Raw genomic sequence first — 24,974 nt, 5'->3', positions numbered from 1 at the left:
GAGGAAGGAGGAAGCTTACCCATCTGCACCTAGCCTACATCCAGTCCCACTTTTGCAGAGGACGCCCCCAGCCTTCCAGCAGCTTCTGTATCTGCCCCTCCACAGCCCCAAGGCTTCTCCTAGTGGCACCTGCCCACTGCCCTCCATCTGCTCCAGGAGAGCCACAAACACACTCAGGGTAGTTCCTACCCTAAGGCCCCGGAGAACCCAGGGGAGACTCAACACGGACACACCAACAAGGTGAGATGGTCCCTTCTCTTGTTGGGGGAGGGAGGGGACTGAGACTGGCGTTTCAGCTCTCCGTTCGTCCTCTGAGTGGAATGAACAGTCTGCACACCCAGCTCTGCAGGTTTTAAGTCCTCCATCACCCCTCCTCATTTCACCCTGGGTCTCCACACTTCCCCACTCCGCTGCCCTTCTCCCTGCAGCCTGACCGATCTCTCAAGCAGAGAGGGAGCCCATGCTCCGAGCAGGGCCCGGGAGGCCCCCGGAAGGCGAGCGGAGAGGGGCGCACTCACCCAGCACGCTGACGAAGGCGTTGGCCAGCAGGTAGCCGTGCTCGTTGGAGCTGTTGCACTGATACACGGCCCGGCTGCTGATCTGCGTGTCACGGAAGATGATGGTGTCCCCGGCCACCTCACGGTTGGGGTTGGGCGGCGCCGCTACAGACAGGAAGGTGCTCCTCGTAAGATGGGGAGGGCGGGCAGAGGGCGTGTGGGACTCTGGTAGGACTGAGCCAGAGTCTATTTCTCAATCCGTCCACTGGGAACAGGAATCCCGGTCAAAGCCACATGGCAGCTGGGCAGCTGTGGTTTGAATTCTAACCACATTATGCACGGCCCTACTGTCTCTAAACGCTTCGGTCTCCTTGTCTGGGGATAACACCACCCCGTGGCATTTCTATGAGGATGACTGAAGAGTCTATGCGTGTCCTTAGAAGAGGGCTGAGCACATGTGCTGGGAGGGCTGGCTGGTTGCTGTTAGCATCTTAACCCAATGTGCATATACTCAAAAGGGTTTTGAAAAGCACATGAAAAGTGTTTTGAAAAGCAATACACAACTAGGTGGGACCTGCCCGCTTCCCATCCTCTGAGCAGAGCACTCTGCAGACGTCCACAAAGTTAAACCTGGAGGCGCACGCCTGCTGAAAGTTGATGCACCCTTGCATTTGCCAAAGGGACCTAACCTTCCCAAGACACGTGCGCACTGAGAGGACACCCCTGCCGCAGTTCTCCTGGCCGTGGATGCTGAGAACGGAGGCTGGGGAGTCGCTTTAGGCACGTCCGACTCTTTGCAACCCTATGGACCTTAGCCTGCCAGGCTCCTCTGTCCACGGGATTCTCCAGGCAAGAATACTGGAGTGGGCGCCACGCCCTCCGCCAGGGGATCTTCCCGACCCAGAGATTGAACCCGCGTCTCTTATGTCTCCTGAACTGGCAGGCGGGTTCTTTACCACCAGCTCCCAGGGAAGCCCAAATCACTCTAAGAGTTGGGGCAAATCAGTAGCTCCTCTGGGCCTCACTTCCTTCACCTGTCAAGTAGGGAAGCATTTCTTCCATCTTCCCCTCCTCTGAGGAAGGGTAGGGTAAGACAGCAAGAATGAGATAACAAGCGATACAAATAAAAGTTTTCCAGAAATGTAAAGAATCCACCCTTTTCTCATCTTTCACACCACGAGGTGCCTTTCCTCTGTAAGGTTCTGGGCCTGGGCCAGATGACTTGGCTTGTGTGATCTATGACCTCACCCAGGGTCACTCAGACCTTCCCCAGGAGTCAGCAGAGGGGGACCCAGGGCCCGGCCCCACGGGCGCCACCCCACAGACAGCAGGTCTGAGCCTGGAGATGTGGAATCAGCCGGTGAGCAAAGCCAAGGTCAGCATTCTTACCCTTCTTCCGGCATCTCAGCAAAAAGGCACAAAGGAAGCAACGCCAGCAACTTTACGTCTCCTCGCCTGGCGAGGCGACCAGCGTTTCTCCCAGTCACTCCTTTGAATGATGGGGGACCTTGCCAGGGCCAGGGCTCAGCTGCAAATCCCGGGCTCTGCATTTCTTTAATGGAGCTGTGGAGTTGAGAGCCTTTGTCTGCCTTATCCTCAAAGTGCCATCAGGACAGGGAGAAGGGCAGAGGGCAGGCCAAGTCAGTAAGTGGCTTGCATGCAGGGGGAGGCTATCTCCCAGGATAACCAGAGGCTCAGTACCAAACAGGGCAGGTTGGGTGTTGTCACAGCAGCCTCCAGCTCCCTCAGTCCCAGGTCGTGTGACCTTGGGCAGCTGCTGCAAAGGCAGCACTTCATTTCCTCATCTTCAACGTCTGAGGTTAATGAGGTAAGAGGGATGCTCAGCGCCCGGCACCCAGTAAATGTCTAGAAAGGTGCAGTCACGCCTTCTCCTCTGCCTGTCTCCCTACCTCTCCACCTTTTATCAGCTGTTGCTCATGAGTTAGGCTCTGAGTTCTTGCCATCTAGTTTCTGTCCCATCTGGTTGATAATACCGTTTGTATTTGCTCTGACCTTTCAGAGAAAGTAAGGGCAGGACCTTTAAAATGTAAAGCAGGGCTTCCCTGGTAGTGGAGAGTGGTAAGGGATCCACCTGCCAATGCAGAAGACACAGGTTCGCTCCCTGGCCCGGGAAGATCCCACATGCCACGGGGCAACTAAGCCCAAGCAGCAAACTACTGCACCCTGGAGCCTGGGGCTGCAGCTACTGGGCCTGAGCCCTAGAGCCCAAGCTCCATGCAGAGAGGCCACTGCAGTGAGAAGCCCGCACACCGCAACCGGAGATGAGCCCCCGCTCCCCACAGCCAGGGAGGGCCCCCCCCGCCACCGCCCCCGCTCAAGAGAGCCAGGGAGGGGCCTCTGCTCCCCACAGCCAGGGAGGGGCCCCCGCTCCCCACAGCCAGGGAGGGGCCCCCGCTCCCCACAGTTAGAGAAAAGCCTGCGCGGCAATGAAGGCGCAGTGCAGCCAAAAACAAATGAAGTTATTTTTTAGAGAGTAAATGCAACTGGAGTGAATTCAGATGTGAAACTCCGACTGAGACTCTGGCTGGAAGGAGCCTGGAGCCACGCACCCCTGCGTCTGGAGGGGACTAAGCCTCCCTGGGCGCAGTGTGCACTCAGCAACCGCTCTGGGCAGCTCTGCTCTCACAGGGGCTTCCCCTCATTTCCGATCGTATCGCCCATGTTGTCGCACAAGCCTGCCTCTTATTATACCCTCAGCAGAGGGAGGGGTTTGGTGGGGGGCAATGAAGATGAGCTACCAAGGTCTCCTCTACCTCCTGAGCCCCATGACCCAGAGCCCATAATCTCAGGGACACAGCTGAGGTCCCCAGCTCTTGAACTGGGTTTGCAGTTATTAAGGGCAGAAAGCAGACATTTATGAAAAAACCCTAGGGAGCAGAAATCCCCTAAACACGGGCACGGGCCTCCTGTTCTCTCTCGCACAAAGGAGGCAGGTTTCCCCCCTCTTGAAGGGTCCAAAGGGATGGGCCGCTCCCTCACTTCTGATGGTACAGAGCCGGTCCACAGGGGTGGGGAGCTGGATGCTCCCAGGAGGGAGAGCAGAGACAGGCAGGACAGCAGCGGTTACTCACATTGCAGAGGTTCCCCGTTCACCATCCACTGGACCGTGGGCTTGGGGTTTCCATTGGCTCGACACACCAGTCTCCCGTCCTCGCCAGGAGCCAGGATGAGGTTCTTGGGTTCATCCAGCCAGTATGGAGCAGCTGGAAGACAAGGACAGGCACAGGCAGGGCTGTCAGATGACACAAGCAGGCAAAGAAACCAAGTGGGCTCCCTCTCAGAAGGCAGGAGCCCCCGAGTGCCAGCCCCCACCCCCACCGGCCCCCACCGGCCCAGGGCTCGTCCTGATGGGATGACGGTCCAGACCTCTGGTTGACTCGGCACTACAGATGCGGACTGGTTTATTTCAAGTTCACAGAACAAGAGTTCTAAACTGAGGCCTCCTGAAGAGCTTTTAAGAAACACAAATGCCAGGGCCCATCTTCAACCTAGTAAGTCAGAATCCCCGGGGGAAAGCCCAGGCAGCCAATGATTTGAGAGCTACTCGGAGAAGGCGACGGCACCCACCCCAGGACTCTTGCCTGGGAAGTCCCATGGATGGAGGAGCCTGGTGGGCTGCAGTCCATGGGGTTGCTAAGAGTCAGACACGACTGAGCGACTTCACTTTCACTTTTCACTTTCATGCACTGGAGAAGGGAATGGCACCCCACTCCAGTGTTCTTGCCTGGAGAATCCCAGGGACGGCGGAGCCTGGTGGGCTGCCATCTATGGGGTCACACAGAGTCGGACAGGGCTGAAGCGACTTAGCAGCAGCAGCAGCAGCAGGCCCTCCTGATGTGCACCCAAGGGTTCGAGCCGGGGAGGGCAGTAAAGTAGCAGGGGCCGGCCCCGCTGGATTTCCACGCTATTGCTGCAAGATCAGACCACTAAGGAAAGGCATGCTGCTCATTCTTTTACTGTTGACCTTTGGTCAGCAGAAGCTCTTAGCTGGCCACTCCTTCCAACTGTTTGAAAATTTTGTGACTATGTGGATTTCTCTGAGAAGAGGGTCCTTCAGATCAGAATTCAAAGATCTTGAAACCCCAATAAATGTTAAGCACCCCTATTCTGAGTGTGGTGCTGAAACCAAGGTCACAGGTCAATAAGCTTGTGCTAAGAAAGTTCTTATCCTGTAGTATTTAACCTCATCACCCGATCATCCATTCAGCCCCGCCATTCAGACTGAGAAGTGATTGGCGGGCCTCCCAGCCCCATGGCTGGGACCCACAGGCACGTGCTCCATTGCTGACAACAGCTCAGGTGCTCTTAGGGGAGGGAAGTGATTTCCTAAAAAAATAATTCAGGCCATGATCCCTCCCCGTTTTTAAAAAGAACCACGTTCAAGTATACAGACAGCACAGGGCTAAGACAACACACCATGAACAGGAATGAGAAACGAAAGACGGGTTCTGGGTCATCCAAACGGGCCACAGAAGAGAGTGCGCCTGCTGAGAGAGCCCCAGGCGCTCAGGGGAGGAGGGCAATGGTGGGGGGATCTCCGCCCGTGACACCCCCTTCCCCCCTGCTCTTACACACTCCTGCAGGTCGCTATTGCCACTCATCAGTGTGCTGGTGTTTTCCCCACTCACGCAACCACCCCGAGAGGGAGGGATGGTCGTGGAGTTGAGGGCTGGCGAGACTGTCGTAACGAGAAGTGCGCACAACGTACCCTTCACTCTCACCGAGATCGTGTGCCGGATACTGCCCATCTTGTTCGAGGCCAGGCAGAAATACTCCCCGGAGTCTTCCTCGGACACGTTGGTGATGCGCAGGGCCTTGTTGAAGTTCTCAAACTTGGCCTTGTCGGATGGCAGATCCCCGCCTTTCTTGTACCATGCAATGTCTGGTGTGGGGCTAAGAGAGACCAAGCGAAAAACAGGGACTTACCACCAAATGTGGCTCTGCCACGCCTGTGTGGAGCCTAGGACACCACGGTGTGCTTATGGTGTCCTTGGGCTCAGGGGGACGCGTGTTCTTCGAGGGCTGATCCCTCCTGTGCAAAGGGGATGCTCGGCCACAGGGCACACAAAGGACTCAGCTAAGATCACAAGGGGGTCTACCACATATAGGAAGCCTAGCTCCCGCCTCTCCTCAGTATCTGAGAAAGGCGGCTGGAATGGGATGACGGTGATTGGCAGCATCCTCACTAGGAGCTGTCTGCTTCTCTCCCCCACCCCACCCCCGGACAAATGCTGCAACAAGAGCATGCACAATCCCCCAACCCATCCTCCTCAAAGGTGGGCAGAAGTCGGGGTGCAAACACCCCGTACATACACCCCAGAGGCGATGCACTCCAGCAGGAGGTCCATGCCACGCAGCACCATCTGACTGCTCGCGGTGCCCTGGGGATACATGAAGCTGGGTGTTCTCTCTGCAACTCCTCGGGCTGAAACAGGATGGAACAAGCTCTGTGAGCTTACTGCCCAGAGGGCTGTCCCAGCTGGGCCGAGCTATTGGACTAGAGAGAAAGGTCGTCATGCCCTCCTGATGATGCCCTTAGTCGCAGAGGCACCAGCCCCAGACCCCCACCCCCTGCTGCGCCGCTGAAACCACCCCAGGGGCCGGGGCATTATTAAGAGAGGTGTGTTAGGAAGCGCGGGGCTCCTCGGCCCCACCGGCACACGTGTGTGAGCAGCTCTAAGCTCTGAAAGGCTCTGCCAAGAGGAGCCCAGCGTCCCCCCAGTTCAGTAAGCCTCTCTGTCCCTGGAAAGGGCAAGGGCTGCCTGAGCAGGGACAGTCCACTCCCTGTGCATCTCATGCTGGGATCCAGAGGCCAGCACGGTGGCCCCAGGGAGGCCCTCTCAGCTTGGGGCCACAGGATAGACAACCTGCTCTTTGGGAGCCCAGAGACAAGGAGCCAGGATGAAGCCACAAAGACTCAGATGAGCAGTCAGAGATGCAAGGAGTATTATTAACGGCTTAGCAAAGACAGGGGGAGAATTAATGAACAGGGATGACAGGAAATCACTGTGGGGCTAGAAACCAATCTGCTGCTTCACTAATGACTTTGGCACGGCAGGGAGGAGGGTGTTAATTGGATGTGAGAGACTGAGGGAGGGGTGAGAAGCAAGTGCAGCTAAGACGGAGGAGCCGCTCCACCACTCGACCCGGCTGGAGCAGCCCTGGGGCCTGCAATCGGTGAGACACACACAGCTTTCCAAGGACAGGGGCTCACAGAGGCGACTCGCTCAGGGTGGCTCTTTCCCTGTGGAGGGGGTCATGCAAGTCTGGGGACACCCCAGTGCAGTGGACCCCACCTTACCTGAGCCTCACCTCTCCCTTAGAGCTCTCTGCACAGTTCTACGGGAATGAATGAGATGGGATGAGGAAGAACAAGGATTCTGTAACCAGGAACCCCAAAGCAAGGGCAAACTGGAGGGGTCACCTTTGCTCAAAAGGTGTATGACTGTCAACAAGAAGAGCTGAAAATATAAATACAACCTGGGCCTACCCACAGGTTTAATGGGTCTCTGACTCAGCTGGAGGGGAGGCGGGACTGCCAGGGGCTGGGAGCCCTCAGACGTGCCTGGAGTGCGAGCTGGGCATGCTTCCAGGCGGGGCAGGTACTGTTACTGGGTGCCTGGAGTGAAAACAGGCATGCTTCCAGGTGGGGCAGGTACTGTTACTGGGTGCCTGGAGTGAGAATGGGCATGCTTCCAGGCGGGGCAGGTACTGTTACTGGGTGCTGGTGGAACGAGGACAGAGTGGTGGGGACCCTGTCTCAGTGCCCCTGCTGGGCTCAGGGGCTAGCTGGGGTCTGGCTGGCGCAGCGGGGCTCCTGTCCTACAGGTACCCAGCTTCTCTCTATCAGCCATCAGAGGAGGGTGTATCACAGAACTGGCATGTATTTTATCCTCTCATCAAGGGGAAGCAATGATGAAACATACGTGGAGGTAATTAGTCTGCTGGCACAATACATGCAGTGTAGCAAGTGTTCGGTAAATGTTTGTGGAATGAATAAATCCAAGAGGAGGAAAGAAGAAAAAAGAAGGCAACGGTTTACCCTGTGTCATCTCTCTGTGCAGATGCCCTCATCCGTCCCACCAGCATACACACATATAACATGGGCTACTCAAGGGGTTAATCCATTATGTGGTTAATTCGTTACCATCTGCAACTCTAAGCGCATCCAGCTCTCAGTACCAAAGAAGCCTGATGCCAAGGCAGCAGCTTCCTCCCACCCGTCAGCCTGGAGTCGCCCAAATGGTCAGAGAGCACAAGGCCAGGGGCACCGGGAGGAGGAGGTCTGCAGGGCAGGAGGCTCTGGTGCCAGTTTGGCGGATCTGTTGAGAGCTGGGAACTGGGGGGTTACATGGAAGTTCAGTCAGCATATTCCTTCCACGTGGGACCAAACCTGCGGCAACCAATGTGTGTCCCTGTGGACATGTAATTCACACCTTAGCATGCAGCCCTGTAAGCACACGTGACCAGCACGGCCAGTATGGGAGAGGGGGAAGGGAGCACAGCGGCCCCCGTGGCTGCCTGGACACACTGCAGCTGGGCCTCTAAAAAGGCCACCGCATCCCTCATTTACAGGGTGCGGGCTCGCAACCAGAGTGGTCCCAAAGGAGGGGAAGCCACTGCAGCCAGGCCAAAGTTCAGAAACACAGGGAAGAGTGTCTTAAGGGCAGAGGTCATAGTCAGGGCTGCCGCTTGGCCGCTCACTGCTTGGCTCCGTCTCTACCACCATCGTCACGTTTGGAAATCACAGCAAACCTGGGGTATGCCTCTCATTTTCCAGAGAGGACGCAGAGGCTCAGCAGAGTCAACAGACTTGGCAAAGTCACGAGCCAGTCATGTTTGGATTCTGGACCATTGGTGCCAAAGCTTCAGTTGCAGCATCTGTTCTATACTGCCCCTCTCTTTAAAGATAGATACCCTACTTGTTCCTACGACTGACAGTCAGTTTCGGGAAGATCTTTCTTAACTCAAACCAAAGAATACCAAAATTCAAGGGCCAAAGAGACAAAGGAGAAAGATATTTTTGTTTTAATGGGCTTCTCTGGTGAAACTATTCCACGATGTTTCCCTCAAATATTGTTCTTGCCATCTCAGCTGAGAGTCCTTCTCTCCTCGATGTCTAGTCAGTAAAGTTGGGGAGATCCTTCGCTCCTAAACTGGAAAAACAGAAGCTGGGCTGGAAATTAAGAGGCTCCAAAGACATCTCAACTGGATTGTTAAGGCCACGGAAAGCTTAAGGAGGAGTCAGGGTGACATATGGGATCGTTAAGGGATGAAAAGGCTGGACTCAAAGGGGAGGCTGTGAAGAAGTGTCCTCTTACATGAAATGGATTTACAGGAAAGTTTACGAAAGATAAACCAGCTGGTACCTTTGGGAGCCACTGCTCCCAAGGGAGGGTAGCTCATTTCTTTCCTGGGGGACCCAGGAGGAGTGCTAGAGACAACGGTGATTGCTCTATGAGCTGTGTGTGCTGGAAGATGACAGAGTGTTTCACAGGATCTGTCTCAGAGCTGGGGATCCAGCCTCTCCAGCGTGATGCTACTTGTCTTATTCTCATAAATCATCAAGGCTGGAGTCAGACCTGATATCTGAACAAACTCAGAATCCAGCCGCTAACGCTCACATCTCTGAAGACTCACAGCTCCCCACATGGGCTCATCTGACTTCGAAGTCACGGGCAGTCCATTCTCTGCTGCTCTTGCTGTGGGGCAAGAGTGGGCTCATGGGTTTCCAGGGGATCGGGTCAGCAGGGGCTCATCAGGAGACGCCTCTGCCTCAACCACCTTGGCTTTACAGAGACAACGAAAACTGCCTCAGCACAAACTCGCCTCCTGCAAGAGGACACGGCAAGACTAAGGGAAATCCGAGTTGCTTGCCTCTGTCGAGTGCTGCGTGTTAGCAGAAGAGAGTTCACTGAATCAGACGTGTCTGAAAACCTCTGCCACACAGCTTTTAGGGGTGGCTGGATCCTACCTTTGCTGCTTCTGGTTCTCGGAATTGAGAACTTACGGGGCTGGATTCCTGGCATCTCACCACCTCTCTGGCTCTAGAAACAGCTGCCCAAGCAACCCCAGAAGGTGAGCAAAACTCTTTGCTAGTGACATTTAATATCTTCTACTGCCAAGAAATCTCTTCCATAAATCTACCCCCAGCCCCTCAAGCAGTAGCTGGAGCTTTGTTCTTACTGTGCTCTCAGCATAGCTGAGAATCGGAAAAGCTTTCGTTTTCCAGTTTGCCCCACAATTTCTCCCTCCATAGTCCCTTCTCCCTGTGATTGTGCCTGTCTCTCTCCCCTTCAGTTCCTCCACATCCCTCAATTTCAGAAGCAGAGAACCACCGTGCTTGATCCAGTCAACACTAAACCATCCTCTTTAACACCAACAATGGTAACACTTATTAACCATGAATGTGTTTCACATCTCACTAGGGACATACGCACATTATGCTATTTAATCTTCACAGCAATCTTTTGGAGCAGGTAATATACCCATTCTGCAGATAAGGAGAGTAAAGTCCCAACAGACTGAATGACTTGCCCAAGGTCACTCGATGGGATGTCTTGGAGCCTGAGTTTAATTCCAGGCAGACTGCCTCAGAGGGCTGAATTCTGAGTGGCAAGTTACCGTCTCAGACCAGCGTCCCCCTGCTACTTAGCATGTCAGGGGACACCTGGCATACATTCACAGGATACGAAACCACTCTAGGAAAAGTGTGATTATGATCTGGCCCTGCTGTTACAAAAGGGGCATATTTCAAAGCTAAGCCCAGAGGGGTCAGTTCAGTTCAGTCGCTCAGTCGTGTCCGACTCTTTGCGACCCCATGAATCGCAGCACGCCAGGCCTCTCTCTCCATCACCAGCTCCCGGAGTTCACTCAGACTCACGTCCATCGAGTCCGTGATGCCACCCAGCCATCTCATCCTGGGTCGTCCTCCGGCCTCCAGTCCCTCCCAGCATCAGGGTCTTTTCCAGTGATGGGCATTATTCATCACACTATGCCTCTCTGTCCAGGAACTCAGGGAAGGACTGTATCTTCTCTCCTTCCGTTTCACCTTCTGTTTTCTTCTAGAAGCATGTGAGCCAGTTGTCCTTGGTTCAGCACGTGCCTCACTTTGACTTTATGCTCTTTCTAGCCCAGGTCATACTTGGTCAGCCCCATGCACCTTGGATTGAGGATATGAGGCTAATCTTCCTGTGAGCTCCCGTGAGCTTTGTTTAGTCTCCCAGCCTTGGATGATTCTTCTAACTCCTGCTTACTCATAATACCATCCACCACCAGTCACATACTAGTTTATTAAATGGCTAGAATCACTCAAACTTATCACTGACAGAATAACTCTACACATCTGCCTCGATGGTTTATCTTATATAAAGCAAGGAGCTTGGACCAGATGGCCTCTACGAGACTTATTGGCTTCTATCGGCTCCAACCTAAAGACTACTTCCATGACAGATTACCCAGAATCTAATTTAGAAGAAGGCACATTTCACACCAGCACTCTGAGGCTCTTGACATAATGGTGGTTGGCCCCATTATTTTGAAAGCAATGCCCAGAATCCAACAGAGGTCCCCTGCATTCTTGGGCAGTAAATCTCTTTGGCAGGATCTCAGCGCGGCTCTGGCTGCTTGATGCCAAGTTAAAGCCTTTGCCTGTCTCCCTGGCTCTCACTCCCCCTTCCCTTCCTCCACTCCAGACACTGATCAGTTTATATTAGCACATCACCACACAGACACTTCCTATCTTTCTGAGCCCACAGTGACCCCCCTGGGAACCTGAAGCCTTAGCTCTGAGTCACAACTGATGCTGGGAGCAGCTGCGTCTCCAGAGCCAGCAAATGATGATGCCCCTGGCTGCTCAAGGAAAACGAGACATCCTTGAGCCATGCTTGGGGGGTAGCTCAGGTGTGGAAAGGGCCAATTACTCTCCTAATCAGCTTGAGCAACCAGTTGTGTGATGAGTTAGAAATATGCCTCATGGGAACTGTTCCATGACTTGCAAATGTGTGGCGGAGGGGGTGGGACTGGATCTGAGCACACTTCCAGAGGAGGCTTCGAGAATCGGGTGATAGGACGCAACGGATGGTCCAACTTCATTTATACTTACCTGGAAAGAAAACTCAGAGCAAGACTCTTCTTCCTATTTCCCAGGTGAATTTTAAAGAGATGTAGGACCTGTGAAATGTATCCCCAGTGACTAAGGCCAGAGCACGATGCAGGCAATTCACATGCAGACACTTAAACCCGGCTAAACAAACACTACAAAGTTTTCTGTGCTCTTCAAGCCACCGATGGAAACGAGACTTCCTGTTTCCTCCTGACTGTGCGAAGTCCCTTATTTTCAGATATTCTCTGTCCACCCACCACTGATTCCTAAGTTTCTACTGAACCTCTGAGAAGCTGTTTTGAAGTCCTACCCTGGTTTGACCAGGTAGGTCAACTTGTCCAGAATTCACAGCTGGAGGCTGGCATCTCCAAGGAGACCACACCATCGCACAAGCACCTCCGCCCTCCACACTGGCCACCTTCCTCCCAGTTCTGCAGGAGTCACCTTGGTACCCTGACCTGGCCAACTGTAAGACTTGGCAGCCGGCACGAGTTAATGACATGGTGTCAGTCGAGTTAGGCCAACTGGGGTTAGGACACGCAAGGTTACTCCCAAGGTTACCACGGCGACTCACCACTGTACATGTCAGGGTGGTTTCTTAAGGACGAGTCATTATAGGGGTGGTCTGCAATAAACAAAAGAGGGTGAGCAAACAGGGACCACGGAGAGGTCAAGGAGGCATAAACGGGAGAGAACAACAGAAATGCGAAGCCACAAAACAACCAGCGAGCACCAGTGGCCTTTTGCAAAGGAAACACACAGCATATTTGGAAAGGAAATACGCTTGGTGAAAAACAAGCAACACAAAACAGCTCCCAAAAGGGAAGAAAAGGTTAAATCCTGCAAAAGAAGGCAATAATGAGTTTCTTTTTTAATAAAGAAATTAGGCATGACCTCTAATTGCTTGGTCATACTATAATTTCAAACAAATGAGATATGAATTAGTGGTATCCTGTAGCAATTTGAACAACTCTTTTCCACCAAAATCCTCTGTTCCCAGGACTCTGGGTCAGGCCAGCTTCTGGGGTTGCTAAAGAAAAATGAGTGTTAGTGAGCCCTGGGGCAAGAGCAAAGACCCACCTGAGCAGAAGCCAGCTCGCAAGGGGTGGGAGGTAAATGAGGGGAGAAGGCAGAGACAGATCACCAACAGAATGGGACAGGAGGAGCGCTGGGAGGGCCCAGCAATCACGCGCTGAGCAGCAACAGGAACTCCCCAGCCTGCCCAGATGGGCACTATCCTGGTCTCCAGACTGAGGCTGTTGGCAGAAACGCCTCCTTCTGCAGAGGTGAGGAGTGATTCAGGGAGAGGGGGACAGCTAGGCTGAGCTTCGGAGTTTAGGCTCAGAAAGGGAGCCTGGGAGAGGAGAGAGTGCGTGAGTTGTGAGTTCTACACTTAGAACAGGGAAAGGCCTGCTAACAAGATAGAGGTTCAAAGCTCTCTAGACTAGCTTAGGATGAAGCCATCCCTTATAGAACAAGACCAGCAGGCTCTGATGTTGGGTAATGAAAACCTTTGGGCATTTAATCCTCAGTGAGAAAGACATTTTGGAATGGGGCTTATGATCATGCCAACATCCTTAAGGAGCTTTTCATTCTCCTACCAACGTCCTCATCCAGCTACTGGTTCAAGTTTTGACAGCACCAACAGAGGGTAGGGATGGGAGAGCCGACTGGAAGCCAAGCAGACGCCCCGAAAAGCCTGGACCCAGCCCCGCAGCCTGAGGAAGGAGAGGCTGCCAGAACATTTGCATCTTGGAAGGCGGATCAAATCCTCTTATAACTCATGGCGGGGAGACAACAGGAGTGCCGGCATCGCTCTGCGTCCCAGAGTCGCTTAACGTCCGCTAGAAGGAGTTTCGTTATTTAGGACCATTCTTTAAACAGGGGTGTGTTGGTTGTAAAAGACCTTGCCTGTGTGTGGGAAGGCAGCTTGGGTTTATCTGGAGGTAAAGGTGGAACCTGACCCTCACTGGCATGAAAAGGGAGGGCAGCGTGGGCCGGGAGGGGCAGTGGCTGGGCCTCGGAGGACGGGGGCGCCCCACGCTCCTGTGCCACCAGCTGCGACAGAAGGGCCCACGCTCAGAACTGACCTCACGCTTTGTGGACTCGGAAGCACATCTGAGAAACTCAGGGAGACTTCCTGATGCCTCTAAGAAGGTCACTTAGACAACAGATGTCAGAGGAAGGAGGGTTAGTTTTCCAGCCTGACTCAAGGACAGCCCTGCTCCTTCCCACGGCTGCCTCCTGTCCCCGGGAGGCACCCGGGACCAAAGTGGGACAGGCATTTCTCTGTTATTCCCACTTCACTGTCTTTGACTACCTCCCAAGGCAAGACTGTAAAATAATTTTATATTGCCCATTGTTCTGTATCAGATCCTTTCCTTCCTTTAATGCAGGTAATAAAAAATTGGCTGTGATGAGATTTATTTCTTCCTCAGTGGGCAGACTGTGAAAGAAACCCCTGGTGAGAACAGTCTTTGAAGCTGTCCCAACTTGTCTGATTTGTCTCCCACTCCCAGACCTGGTTCTGAAGGTACAAGAAAACGCTTGTGTCCTTTCCAGGCAGGAAAGCAGAGAAAGCACAGCTGAGTTATTTTAAGCAACTGAGCCCAGTTCTGAGCTGGCACGGATGCCCAGAACTTGCTCCCAGCCAAAGCTGCCCCTGGGAGAACTCCAGGAAGCCGACAGGGTTCTGTCCCCAACGCTCAGCACATTTCTCAGCAACTGGAGGTGAGAGTTTCGGTGGAGAAGGGGATCCAGAAATGCAGCAGAAACAAATATCCCTTACCTAACTCTGGTAGAGAAAAGGATGTTTCTGGAAAGTCCAACTTCTAAAGGTTGTTGAAATCTTCAACTGCTTAATTCTACAAAGGAAGGCTCTTCACCACCTCTGTCTCCCTGCCTCTACCCCAAGTACCAGTGAGAGCTTCTGCCCAGGACTGCAGTGGCCACCTGACTCTGCAGTCCCCACCAGGCAGGCAGGCTCCAAGCCTGGGTTGGGAGAGAGGGACCCCGGTGAGGCAATGAAGGAGGTCCAGGGAGGTGCTGCCTTAACATCCTGCCCCTCCACTGCTGCCTGAGGCTGCCTGCCCTGTCCTGGCTCCAGAGGCCCCTGGGCAGACCAGACTGTCCTCCTCAGCTCAGCCAGCTGGCAGGCAGTCCCTTCTGCACTGAGGCGACACCTCAGACAACCCAACTTTCTTCTCAGGGGTCCTCTCTGGGCCTGGATCCAGAAGGAAAAACACCAGGGTAGAGGCAGCAAGTGGACTGAAGCTGGGCAACCCTGCTAGGAACAAGCGAGGCTTGTCCCTGGTTGCTGGCCATCCTGTTGGCTATCAGAGTACGGGCAGCTCTGAGCAGGGTGTGGGGAGCCGCAGAGGTGGGAGGGGGAGATTAGGGCAGGAGGAAGTGGGGTTCAGAGAGAGACGAACGGGGAAAAGAGGAAAGGGGAGGCGAAACAGAGAAGAAGGGAAAAAGAGGGAAGAATGTGAAGAGAAAGGAAAAGAGAAAGGCCCACAACAGAAGGTGCACAGGAGGGAAGCTGCTTCGGGGCCCATCTCCACCCGTGGGACGGCTGGAGGGTGGGGCCGGGTCGCCCAGCAGCACCGCGGTTCCCATCACGCAGGGGCCAGTGAGGCGAGAAGGGCCCACGTGTCCTGAGAGAGGGGTGAGCTCACCGCTGCCTTCCTCTGCCTCCCGCGCCCACCCAGGAGGCAGCACCAATCACCCACAGTCCGCTCTGGGAAGCTGGGGCTCAGCCCCTTTGCTTTAACCTGTGGAAACGGCCAGCCCCACAGGGGGCCCTCTGTCTGCCCCACGGCCTCCCCTACTGCCTCTGTCCACGGTACTGAAACATTCACAACTGCCTGAGACAGATGAACATCTCTGGGGGCTTTTATACCGAAGGTCGGTGACAAAACCACAGTATAAACCAATACGGCCACTTCCAGTGTCCTGAGCAGGCTGAGGACTTTGTAGCCAAAGCTCCAGGCTGGCTGGTCTCTGGCAAAAAGTGACTCTCTAGACTGAGAGCTTCTCTCTTTCCTGGTGAAGGGTCATCAATGCTAAAATGATCAGGGTCAGGAAACGCTGATTCATTCTGGTACCAGCCAAACAATCAGGGAACAAAAAGGAAAGCAGATAAAACGAAAAGATAAACCTGCAACTTGCAAACACAGCGATTCCATATGGTCCAGCATACACTTATTGGCATTACAGAATCAAACACAATTTATTTTGCTGCATCACTAATTTCGATATTCCATGCGATTGCTTTATTTTAGAAATAAAGATAACCAAACGATGACGAAAAATAATCAAGCCGACTGCATGAGGGAGGTGCTGAATGACCGACAGCAGTGCTTCTCAAATTCTGGTGTGTCCCCAGGACACCTGGAGAACTAATGCAGACCAGAGAGGCCCAGGACTCCCGGGCAGGCGCGGGACTGGGTGCAAGTGAGGGTGCCGAGCTTGCCAGGTGACTCTGACTCCTCCACCAAAGTTTGAGAAGCACTGATTTGGAGCAGGACCAAATTTAACTCAAGGCTCCAGAATCAAGAGAGACGGCTAAAGAGCAGCTAGAGTCACTCAGGCACAGTGAGCTGGGAGAATTTCTAGGTCAGCCGTGGGGACAAGGCACTTCCCAGATCCAGGTGCCCAGGGCTGTCTGGGCTCAGTGGGCTGCTGTTCCCAGCCCCAGGCCCCCAGCCCTGGGCAGGGGCCCGCACACTCACTGGTCAGGACTTTGAGGGTGAACGGGTTCTTCTGCTGGATGGTGTGGGTGAAATGGAAGCGGGCATTGCAGCTGTAGTCCGTCTGCATGTCCTGCAGCATCACATTAGAGAAATACAGGTCCCCATTATGGCCCTGGGAGACACGCTTGTCTTGGGTGATGGGCTCCATGGCTACAAGGAAGCAGGGGTACAGGGGGAGGTTAGCAGTGCTGAGAACAGTAAGAAACATCATCATAGTTCTGGAGACTGAACACCTACCGAGGGCCAGGAGCTCCACAGTATTTGACTGAATACTGTCAACCCCGAGGCAGGGGTCATTCCCATTTTAGGGATAAGAAAGCAGAGGGTTTAACAAGATCCAGGTTGCAAAAGCAGTGAAGGGGAGTGGCATTCCATTCAGACCTGTCTGCCCACCATGTTCATGGTCTGTGACCACACCTTTCTGTGACCACAAAAGATCTGACTGGCTCTGAGGCCAGAGGGAGGAAACAGTCCTTCAGATGTTCCCCAAACCGGGAGGCACGTTCGGTTGTCTTATTTTTTAAACCTCCACTCATCCCCAAGAAAGAGAAAAGCACCACCAACTGTAAGATATACACCAATCAGTGATGCATACCATCAACTTTAGGACACTCTCCAATTTTAGAGATGTTAAAATATGCAAATATGTGCTTTTTTTTTTAAGATTAATAACATCATAGGAGGGGCTGAGAATGCTGACCACATTGTCTGCATTTTTTCCCAAGCACTGTATCTGTAAACACACATGACCAGGTTTCTAGGTTGTTAGGTTTGTAAAAACATAAGGCTGACAACTTACTCCCAGGTATCTCCTTCTTAACCCTGACAACTGCTTCTCAAGTCACCATTTCTGTTTCTTTCTCTTGAAAAGTAGTTCTATTTAATTAATTTTACCATGCGGTGACAAGGGGATAAGCTGAGAGAAGGAGTACCCAGTCCATCCTGGGATTTGCGCTGAGGCTCGAAGGTCCCGTGACATTTACCAGGCAGAAGAGGAAGGAGCTAAGGGGTTTCTAAGCAGCAGGGACAGTGTGTGCTAAAGGTAAGAACCAACAGCCTGAACTGGGGAGTCGGGGGGTGGGGAGGGCATATGAATGAAAGGATCATTTTTAGAAAGACCAGGGAGGCCAGGTATGGATGATGAGTGTAACCCAAGGAAAAGCTGATGGTGGCTCACGCTAGGGAGGTGGCGGAGAGAGTGGAAGAGCAGGGTCATGAGATATGCTCAGGAAGCAGCGTGAACACCACCCGGCGCGCTGCGGGGCTGAGAGGGGCTCACAGACCAACCCTCCGGCCTGTGGCCAGCTGCCTTCCCCACACATCCGCACTGTGATGAGGCAAGGCGGGGGCAACGACTGAGCACAAAGCCATCCATTCAGGACGGGAGGGGGGCAGGAAGCCAGGGAGATGCTCAGAGAGATGGCAGCCTTCTATCCATCTTCATAATGCCCCCTCCCTTTATTCTGACTGAAAACACAGGAAGAAACAGCGGACAGTTCAGAGAGCCTCTGTCCAAAACTGAGTCAGGACAAGCTCTGAATGAGGTTCTCTGTCCTGCCTGCTCCAAATTCCCTGTTTCCCCATCACTCCTTTATCCAAAGTTTCATTCCCAAATCCCTTTTCTGTCCTACGAGAAGACTGAATCAGAGCAGATCCAGATGAACCAAAGATCGAAAGAGGCTTGGTTTCAACCTGCCTTCAACCGGCTGATTGACAGTTTGTCCTCTGACCCATTTCTTTTTCTCTTGCTCTTACCCATCATCACAAATATTACTGAACACTTACTGTATGTCTGGCCCTCTTATAAGCACTCTGGATATATTGTTATTTGAATTTTCATAATAATTCTATTAGATAAATACATTTATCAGCCCTAGTTTTTTTTAAAGAGGAAACTGCGGCCCAGAGACGTTAAACAAGTTGCTTGAGATCACACAGCTAATAGCAGGCAGGCTCAACAGTGAGCCCCAGAAACGTCTCTCTGCAAAGCCCGTGTTCTCAGTCACATGGCTACCTTATATCTGTTCTCACGAGTCAAGGTCGTCTAGCCTTGGGAAGACCCCTTCCCATTTAACACTCCCTAAGATTAAAACAGCAATAAAGCACCAGGCCCTCGAGACTTACAGCTGCTCATCCAGAAGATGACCGGGGACGGAAGCCCAGGTGGGGGGTTGCACTGGAGCGTCAAGGGGGCACCTTCTTGAACCACGACAGGGTCTAGGTTTTCCTTGGGCCACAGGGGGGATTCTGGGGAGAAACAAAGGAGGATTCGATGAGGGTGACGGCTGGGCTGGGCAAGGAGCTGGGTTAGAAGGTGGCGGCGAGGAGGGCAAAGAGAAGAGGAAACAGGAGGACAAAGAAGGGCCGCGAGAGGGACAGGGTCTGTATGTCTGAGCCAGGGGTGGCCTGGAGAGGCAGGGCAGGCCTTTTGTCAGACTGAATGAACACACATCTCCCAAGGCTCTTCTCCTTCCCTGCCCTGTGCCCCGGACAGGTCAGTGAGGCTGTTCCACAGCGGTTTGGAAACGTCCTTTCCAAGGAACCTTTTTGAGTTGAGGGAGGCGCACCCCTGCTCAGAGGCCAGGCACGCAGATGCCCCAGGTAGCTGCAGGCCAAGGGCGGGCAGCCCTTCTGGAAAAACCCTCTACGCCCTGCCCTCTACCAACCCAACAGCGGGGCATCCTGGGCCTGGCCCGAGCACTCACTGGACACCTGCAGGCGAATCCGATTGGACAGGGCAGTGCCAAACTTGTTGCGGGCAAAGCACTGGTACTCCCCCTCATACTCCTCCGGCCGCCCGCCGCTGCGGAAATCGATCACCAGCGTCCCGGACCGCCGCCTCATCGACACCCGGGGGTCCTTGGCGATGTTAAAGAACTTGCTGTTCCGCGTCCAGTGGAAGCTGTGGACGACGTGGGCTGGGGGTTAGGGTCAGGGACAACCAAGAGTAGAGGGCAGGCTCCAGGCTCCCGGCTCCAGGCCAGAACCTCAGGGCCCTAGAGCGGGACTCAGGCCGTAACCATTCCTCCAGACCAGTGGGTCCCAGCCCTGGCTGAGCAGCAGGACCTGCTCGGACACCTGATAAAGTGCTGGGTCCTGGGTCCCACCCAGGGGAGTCTCTGAGGAGGCCCCCGACAGAAGTCGTGCCACCCAACAGAGGCTGGGGACCATGACTGAAGTGAGAGATACCAAGCGGCCGTGGGGACTTTGCTCTTTGAAAGAGTAGGCAGCAATGCTGGTTTTTTAAAATCCAGAGTGAGCAGCTACTCCCACCCCTAAGCATTCTCAACCCAAATCCAAATTCCTATTCCATCGGTCCCAACACATCAGGGAATGGGCCCTTCTCCGCCTGGGTCATTATTCGACAACTGACTCTGAGGTCGAAGTGAAATGGCCCCAGGTTATCTGTGCGCTGCTCAGAGGATGCAGATTATAAAATGGCAGCTGTACATTACAACCCCGGAGGAGCAGTTTTAAAACACCAAGTAGCCTTAATAAAACTGGGCCTAGCATGAAGAGACTAGGACACCCTCTGTCTCTCTGGGGGCGGACGTGTGTCTGCCCAGGACATAGCCTGAAAGAAGCAGGGACGACGGCAGCTTCTTGGAGTCTCAGGCACTGCCTGGCAAAGGACTGCGGGAGAAAGACCGCCCTGAGACGCGAGGTCAAGATGCCCCGCTGGAGACTCCTGCTTCTCCAGGGCAAGCGAGGCCCTGCTTGCTTCTGGGCCAGCCGCCTCGGGCACACCCGTGGAGGGAGGCAGAAGCAGGGTGCCCACCCCGAGGCCCTGCCCACCTCACGACTCCTGCGACAGACACACAGTACCTGAGGGCCTGTCACGTCTGGGTACTAGTCCGCCATGAGGCTGCCGGAGCTCCAGCCTGTGGCTGCTGCTTCGAAGAGAGTGGGCATTCCCATCCCCAGTGCTTATCACTTGGTAGAAGTTATCCCTGGTCTGGGGTGTCAGAGGCCTGGGGTTAGGTACCTGACATCTCTGTGCCTCCATTTCACTTCCTCTCCACAAGGACACGGGTCCTTCCCTGAAGGGCGGTGAGGTGGGCGAACAGACGGTGTGAGGAACATTTACACAGAGCCTGCCACAGCAGGCCTGCAGTTCGTGTCTGCTGACATCTCATATGGTCTTGTGTGTGTGTGTTAGATGTGCCGACTCTGCGACCCCATGGACTGCAGTGCACCAGGCTTCTCTGTCCATGAAATTCTCCAGGCAAGAATACTGGAGAGGGTTGCCATTTCCTTCTCCAGGGGAATCTCCCTGACCCAGGGATCGAACCTGGGTCTCCTGCATTGCAGGCAGACGCTTTACCATCTGAGCTACTAGGGAAGCCCACCGTATGATCTTGATATGCACATAAATCAGCGGATATGAACTCAGAATGGAAGACCAAAGTTAGCGCGAGGAGGGACTTCCTGTACGCTAAGCACTGGGTGGATGCTGGAAACATAAGCAGTGGGAAGAATGTTACATTCAAAGTCAGAAAACTTCACATCTAGTCCTGGCTTTTTGGTGTGAACTGAAGCCAGTTAAGTTTTCCGGCCCCCAGATTCCTCATCAACTACATTTCCTAGTTATCCAAACTGTACCTTCTACCTAGTAGGTGCCTAGTGGACATTTTCTGAATGGATTTCTCAGCTGCTTCAACTAGCATCAGGCTCCGGGGGAGGGGTGGCTTCGGTGCCCTTTTTGCAGGTCCTGTTCCCTCCACCCAGCTTGGATTTACCGTGCACTCACCTGGGGGCAGGGTTCCCCTTGGCTTCACACTCAATCAAGATGTTGTCACGGGGGTCCACAATGTGGTCCTTAACTGACTGCTTGGTGATGGTCGGGGGCTGGGACACTGCAAGAGCACACACAGTGAGCAGTCAGGGGACCTGCCCTTGGGGAACGGCTGAAATTAAGAGCTCTAGGAGCCACCCAGACAAGCAGGCCAGCAGCGGGGAGCAGTGCCCCGTTCCAGAGACCCAACTGCTTAAACAGGATCGAAAGAAAGGGCGTGGTGCGTCAAGGACTGAGCATAAGAAGAACCCCTTTACGCTCTCATCTTTATGAGAAGCTGAAGGCCAGGCTTTTGGTGTACTTGTTCATATATCTAATGCTTAGTACAATGTCTAGCGTACAATAGCTCTTGATAAATGTTCATTGAATGAGTAAAGGAACCAAAAGCAGCTCGATTTCCAGAACCTAGTTGCCATGATGGTTCTGAGCCCTGTAGGATCAATAGTTGGCAAACTGCAGTGAGGCTAGGGCTGAAAGCCGCGTTAGTCCCCAGAGGTCTTCCCAGGGGCTTGTCTGCAGCCAAAGAGCCAGCTCCAGCTCCCAGCCCCAAGATCCGAAGCCCTCATTGCACTGCCATGCCAGCCACTGAGAATGGTCCTTCCAGAAGCCGCTAGCACCCCAGTGTCCTCCACCTTCTCCCGCCCCTTCTTACTGCCCGCCACCTCCCAGAGGCGCAGTGCAGACAGGCCCCCAGGGGACTTACGCTCATTCTGAATGCTTGCTGTTAGTTCCCGAGGGTTAGCATTGTGAGGGGAGAAAAGAGACAACGGTTATCAGTTATCGGCAGGACAGTCACCCAGGCGGCCTCAGGCCCCGGCCTGCAGGGGGAGGGGAGGCCAGCGTGGCTGTCTCCTCCCAGCCTCGGAGCTCTGTGGGATAGCCACGCAGGGGTGGGGACAGACCCAGCTACGCTTCATGGAGAAGGGGACGCCTCCCCCAGGGGACCAGACCGCACAGCTGAGCAAATGGCCAGCTTCTGACCGAGTGATTTCCAGGGAAATCTGCAAGTCAGAACTGGCAATGCTGCTCAAAAGAGGCTGAGGTCTGAGGACGCCACTCGCCATCTCCAGATGCCCCCGGGGAAAGCAGGCTCCTCAGCCAGGGGTGCGAGGGTGAGGCTGGAGGGCCGCAGAAGGGGTAGAGCTGAACCACTGCTGCAGGGCGAAGCCCAAGGGCCAGTCAGGTCCCCAGCCTCATTGCTCCGCACCTTCTCCTTCACACCTGAAAGCATCTTCCCACCGTCTCCTCCTCTGCCATCCTTCGGAAAACTCGAGGGAAGGATGAATGATCGTCATCTGCTCTCGGCACAGGTGCACTGTTCTACGGAAACCCTGCTTCTGAACAACTCTGGAGACGCAGCAGAACCCACCACTGCTTTCTGTGCTTTTTACAAGGAGGGCAAAGGGGCAGGGGGCACGGATTTCCCCCGGCCTCACCTGAGACGTGCGGTGCTCATGCACAGGGGTGTTGGGGGTGTGGGCCTTAATCAGCGTGAGAATCCCCTGGGGGGAGGCTGTCTGGTAAACACACAGGCTCTGACTCAGTAGGTCTGGGGGGGTCTGGGCGCCTGCGTTTCTAACAAGCAGCCAGGTGACGCTGGTGCCTGCGGTTTGCGGGCCACACAGCGAACAGCAAGGTTTTAGAGGGTTTATTCTTCTTGGGGAGAAGGGTTTGGGGAAAATTTCTCTGCAGAGAAGAGAACACGGGTTGCTATAACTTTTTAAGATGTCTTTTCCTCGCAGTTACATCACTGTATATATTACATGACCACATTGCTGGAGACCACTCTTATTCCAGGCCAGTGGAGAGGTCAGACACTGCTGGTGTGGTGAGCTGACCTTTTCCAAGTGAGCACTCCCTGGGGGAAGGCTGTACCATGATGGCCTCAAAACTTTCTGACTTCATCAGTGAGGTGTGCAAGAGGAGATTAGAGGCTCTGAGGGGGCAGCCTGGAGAAGGCAGAGTTAAGACACGACCAAGCGACACAGAGGAGCCACAGGACAGGGAAGACCGAGAGGGGAGGTGGGGGGCAGCAGGGGCGAGGGCCCTGCTACACACTGTCAGGAAGTGAAAGTCTTGACAATAAGGCTCATGGAAAGGTTCAAAGGGATTCTTTCAGTGGGCTGGGGGTGTGTGGCCTGTTCACGGATTAAAGAGGAATTTTATCTGCTTTACCATGTGCCTGGGGCGACCTTGGCAAGAAATAGAAAAGGAAAGAAAAGGTGAGGGGAATAGCAGAAATCTTGGTTTCTGAACACAGGCTCTGGAAAGCTCCCCACCGCAGCATCTTCAACCATCTATGATTCTCCTGCCAGGACCCAAGAAAGGTGACTCTGGAAAGCCAGGGGCGTTGGGCAGGGAGGGGGAAGGAGAGGGAGGGGCCCACGGTTAGGAGCAGCAGGGCTGACCCCTGACCCACTCCCCTGACTACCAGCCTGGGCCCCTGGTTACTTCATCTCAGGATACATCTGACGTCTTTTGGGTCCTCATATCCAGTTGAGGGCCCTGGCCTCGCCCCGGATGGGAAGCCTAACACAGAGTCTGCTTTGCCCACATGGGTTTCAAGTCTCTTTTACACATAGGCCAGTTCAATGGAGGCCGCCTGAGACATGGCCCAGGGAGTGTCTGGTTCTTGAAAGGGAAGTTGATTCACTTAAGGTCCCAGAGGAAGTTTGGGGCAATGTATTATCACAAGGAAAATCAGCTCTCCCACCGTTGGTTGAGAGCTCCTTTCACATATCCATTCTCGGCTGGAGAGGTGAGCCAGCCAGCCAGCGGGGGCCCTGGCACTCCGCTCTCCCAGACACGCTGGACAGAGCTTGGGAGAGCGCAGGTTCTCTGGATTCTGCCCCCAACCCCACGCTGACATCTGGTCGGGGATCACGCTGACTGCTTGCCTGAAGAGGCAATGACACCTGCAGCCACCACTGTGCGGCCAAGGCATTTATCACAGGGACACAGTCAGCCCAGAGGACACGCCGCCACGGCGGGAAGACAGCGAGGACAGCCTGCCCGGGGACAGGGTGCCCGTCTCCACCTAGCCCTGTGCACACCCGGCCCTTCTCTCCCACGGAACCTGCTGAGGGGTGATGTCGAGTGAGGACGGATTTGCTCTTTCACTTCCAAGTGGGAGGAAAAGTCTTCCCGTGGGCTCTGCAGGGGGCGAGACAGACGCCCACTCAGTTTGCAGGGTTCCTGCACTCATGAGCCCTTTCCCTTCCCTGGCTCTGAGCCCCTGGCACCCCTGCCCCGTGGAGGATGGAGTGACTGTGCGTGTGCGCTGTCAGGCCACCCCAGCCTCATGCCCTGGCCTGACAGTGAGGAGGGAGCGCTCTCCTACCCCGCTGCCCCTCTGCGGGTCCCTAGAGGGGAAAATGCCAAGTTCCTTGAGGCGGGGAGGGCGACGGAGGGGCAAGCTGCCAGCAGACTCACTTTTTTGGCAAAATCACTCTGATGGATGGGGCAAAAGCAACCCTTTGGTTTTTCCAAAGGTCACGCTGTTCTGCTTGGGGGCGGGGTGGGGTGCATGTGACTGCTGGCGGAGCAGCCGCAGCGGGAGGCCGCGTGTTCAGTGAGGGACTGGGCTGTGGCCTGGGCTCTGGTCTAGGACACCTGCTGCGCCCAAGCCCCCGAGGCCCAGATGATGCCCCCAAAGGGGAAGTGAGCAGCGGACACGCCGGGCAGCCCGTGGCCTGAGCCCCTCTGCCCCCTTGCCAGCCGGCACACAGAGAAAGCTGAGGGCGTTCCCACCGGCTACTGTGAGCAAAGCCGTGTGCACACAGGAGTGCGGGCACCTCTCCTGC

General features: G+C 54.4%; 1 protein-coding gene and 1 non-coding gene across 4 annotated transcripts in view; both read right to left on the bottom strand.

The window, feature by feature from the left end:
- NFASC (neurofascin) overlaps positions 1 to 24,974 on the bottom strand; it is a 197,777-nt gene that overhangs the window by 41,551 nt on the left and 131,252 nt on the right. For 2 of the 3 annotated variants that reach the window (XM_069544496.1, XM_069544497.1), the window contains exons 4-11: positions 21,127 to 21,232; positions 19,082 to 19,278; positions 18,501 to 18,623; positions 16,356 to 16,526; positions 5,832 to 5,943; positions 5,227 to 5,411; positions 3,590 to 3,721; positions 519 to 662 (exon numbers count right to left, since the gene is read on the bottom strand). In XM_069544496.1, the coding sequence (XP_069400597.1) occupies positions 519 to 662; positions 3,590 to 3,721; positions 5,227 to 5,411; positions 5,832 to 5,943; positions 16,356 to 16,526; positions 18,501 to 18,623; positions 19,082 to 19,278; positions 21,127 to 21,232 (1,170 nt within the window). Of the gene's footprint in view, positions 1 to 518; positions 663 to 3,589; positions 3,722 to 5,226; positions 5,412 to 5,831; positions 5,944 to 16,355; positions 16,527 to 18,500; positions 18,624 to 19,081; positions 19,279 to 21,126; positions 21,233 to 21,874; positions 21,893 to 24,974 lie in introns of all 3 variants that reach the window. The other variant, XM_069544498.1, reaches the window with a different exon arrangement.
- TRNAC-GCA (transfer RNA cysteine (anticodon GCA)) lies at positions 20,646 to 20,718 on the bottom strand. The gene has a single exon. It is a non-coding gene; the product is annotated as a tRNA-Cys (tRNA).

The sequence above is a fragment of the Ovis canadensis genome, chromosome 12 (genome assembly GCF_042477335.2).
Source record: "Ovis canadensis isolate MfBH-ARS-UI-01 breed Bighorn chromosome 12, ARS-UI_OviCan_v2, whole genome shotgun sequence".
In the NCBI taxonomy this organism is placed as follows: Eukaryota; Metazoa; Chordata; class Mammalia; order Artiodactyla; family Bovidae; genus Ovis; species Ovis canadensis.
The sequence above is the reverse complement of the archived record's forward strand: the minus strand, read 5'-3'. Positions and strand labels throughout refer to the sequence as shown.